The sequence below is a fragment of the Olea europaea genome, unplaced genomic scaffold (genome assembly GCF_002742605.1).
Source record: "Olea europaea var. sylvestris unplaced genomic scaffold, O_europaea_v1 scaffold2567, whole genome shotgun sequence".
NCBI lineage: Eukaryota > Viridiplantae > Streptophyta > Magnoliopsida > Lamiales > Oleaceae > Olea > Olea europaea.
The window spans coordinates 15,502-18,462 of NW_019243960.1; the positions used below are offsets into that span (position 1 = coordinate 15,502).

The following is a 2,961-nucleotide window of genomic DNA, read 5'->3' on the forward strand; positions in this document are numbered from 1 at the left end:
TAAAAAGAAGAAACATTCCATGGATCGATCAGACACCATGGATGATGCCTTTGTACAGAAGAGTAAACTTTGAAAAGAGGTGTATATATAAATATAAGTCAAAGAGCTTCGAAAAATAGGGACATCAACTCCCATTATAAAACTTTAGCAAAAGATTCGAAGTAAATAGCCTCGGGCAATAGGGACATTAGTTTCATTCCTCGAAAATCGTCGGAGTGCAAACATTCGTCGAATATTTTTCTTGGCCAGCAGCCTTTGCCTCCTAACGTGGTGCTTTGTGTACAGGTATAGAGGGGCCGAGATCGAGCATCTATTGGCGCCATTTTTGAATATCAACAATCATCATAGAACAGGACCTCCTCTGGAGGAATGGCCTCAGCTCATGCCCAGAGTTTCGTTCATGTTGAGGGATTCGTCGTAGAGATCATGCCTATTCTCTAATGACTAATTTTTCCCAAACTCTTGCTGTGAGAGTCGAGCTCATCCATATTCATCGATCACAGTTTTGTACATGCGTTTGATTTTCTATAGCATCAAAATGTCTCAAGTTTAAATAATACAAAAGAGTACTGTTATTTAGTCCCACTAAAGTTATAATCACAGTTTAGCTGATGTAACATAATTGATAAGTGAAATTAACCATTCGTTTAGCTTATCATCCAATGCTACTTAGATTGAGGATACAATTTCAGTGGGACTAAATAACATTACTCAATACAAAATGTCACCAAAGACTATACTAGTACGATACAATAAATGCCAGCATGATATCATTACAATTACTAATATATATGAGTGCCAATTTAATGACTAGCACCAGCATTGACGGTTTCATTTCGTGTATGAATTTTCCATAACCAAACACTCATTCAAGTCAAATCTTGCATTTAAGAATTAAAAAAGCAAAGGACAGGAAGAAAAATTCAAGAATTAGGACACAAACTCTACTTAAAAGTTAGAGCATGAAAAACCAAGTCAAACATTAAGATTTTTCCTCTCAACCCATTAAATCAGGCAGTTCCACTGACTTTTATTTCCTTTTGATTAGTTAAACTAATTCTTCTAGGACCATCTTTTAAATCTTCTAGATAGAACACAGAAAAATTTTGTCGACTCGGTAGCAGAGTCAAGATCTTCTTGTTTGGGGGCAAAGAAATTTTGAGAAAGCAAAATATAATTGTTACGGGGTTGATCACCACCGGCCCCGAGTCAAATCTTATGTTGAGTACAAAATATCAACCAAACTAGTTTAATTAATGGCGAGATTCATGTTATTCTAGAAAGTATGATTAATATGTAAGAAAATTTTTAGTTTGAGGTTTATCTTTGTCAATTTTTTTATTTTATTTTTTTAACATGTAATTAGGGTCAAGTCGTAGTCGTCTCAATATCTTAATGATGCCAATTAGTAAACTCCATTGTTTGACAGTTACCTACCACACTGAAGAAACGGTTTCAACTCCCTCCATCCATAAAACGGGACCTTGCACCCACTCCAACAACCAGTTGAAAACAAAAACATCTTCTCCTCTTCACATATTTCAATTCTAATCCTCTATATATACAAATCCAATAAATAAAAAACCGCAAAAAAAAAAAAATCCAGAGAATTCTGAACAAGAAAAATATCGAAAAAATTGGAACCATGTCGCGTATTAACTCATCGTCAATAGCATTGGCAGAGGCCATTAGTGGGTACTGTGCATTGTTCTTGGCATTAATGCTGGTTTTAAGCTGCTGCGAGTCGAGCGATGGAGAATATTATACACTGCCGCAGATGAATGATCATGTGGAGAGGCCATGCGATGAAATTTATGTTGTAAGAGAAGGGGAGACTTTGCACACCATAAGTGAAAAGTGTGGTGATCCTTATATTGTCGAGGAGAATCCACATATTCAAGATCCCGATGATGTTTTTCCAGGTTTGGTCATCAAGATTACTCCTTTTAAGGATAGGCAGAGATCTTAATTTTCAAGAATAATAAGGTTGAGTATTAAATTTTCATCTTGGGATGTCCCAGGTTCTTTTGTCTAGCCCTGTGGTGTGGCAGACATTCTTTTTCATGTCATTTCCAGTTCTTGTTGACAGAGAAAAAAATGATTTGTAGACTTTTTTACAATAGATTTTGTAAAAAATTACAATTTTGGAAAATGTGTATTTAAAAAGTGTGAAAAAGTGTGTTAGGTGTACAGCAATTGATACAATCCTCTCACACGGAGGAGAGATGGGACCGCAATTAAAATAATCACGAGCCCACCTATGTAAGAGCGCTATATAAATTGCTGTACAGCAATTGATGTAAAAGCATCAAAACCCAAGTGTGAAGAGGTTATGAATCACTGTAAAATTATTTTATAATGTGGTTAAAAATAAATTTTGAAAAAACATGAATTTTATAAAATCTATACCAAACAGAACTTACTTTCCATACTTGATGCATTATATCCCACATGATTAGGGATGGGCGTGGTCAGTTCGGTTCTTGTAGAATCCGAAATTTTCAAGTATTTAGTAAGTGAAATCGACAGGTACAAATTTAGTTATAGAACCGTTTGGGGTTAGTTTCATTCAGTTCGATTCAGTTCCATTCGATTCTCGGATTCCATAATATAATTAATTTTTTAATATTTACAAAATTATATTAATTCAACTAATAACATGTTCAATTTTAGTTCTTAGAAAATAATATAGTCTAATCTCATGTGTCTTTTGCGTCTCTCTTTGTTAAGTTATTCATAGATTTGATTGTTAAAATTATAAGAAGAATAATATAGTGTGCTCACAATAATTAAGAGACACTATCGAGCTTCAATTCAATTTCTTCAAAATGGTAGAATGACACTACGATAGAATAACAGATTTGTGTAAAACTTAAATTAATTTGATTAAATTGGGTTTGAATTGAAAATTAGAAATAGGAAAATTATATTTTTAGGTGTGAACTAAATTAGTTAGTTAGC

The 2,961-nt window shown here is 33.8% G+C and overlaps 1 protein-coding gene across 1 annotated transcript; it reads left to right on the plus strand.

Annotated features, from left to right (window-relative positions):
• The first annotated feature begins 1,503 nt into the window (after positions 1 to 1,503).
• Positions 1,504 to 2,116, plus strand: LOC111382869. The gene has a single exon (XM_023006905.1). The coding sequence runs from the start codon at positions 1,646 to 1,648 to the stop codon at positions 1,967 to 1,969; it is 324 nt and encodes a 107-aa protein (XP_022862673.1). The 5' UTR covers positions 1,504 to 1,645; the 3' UTR covers positions 1,970 to 2,116.
• Positions 2,117 to 2,961: the final 845 nt, after the last annotated feature.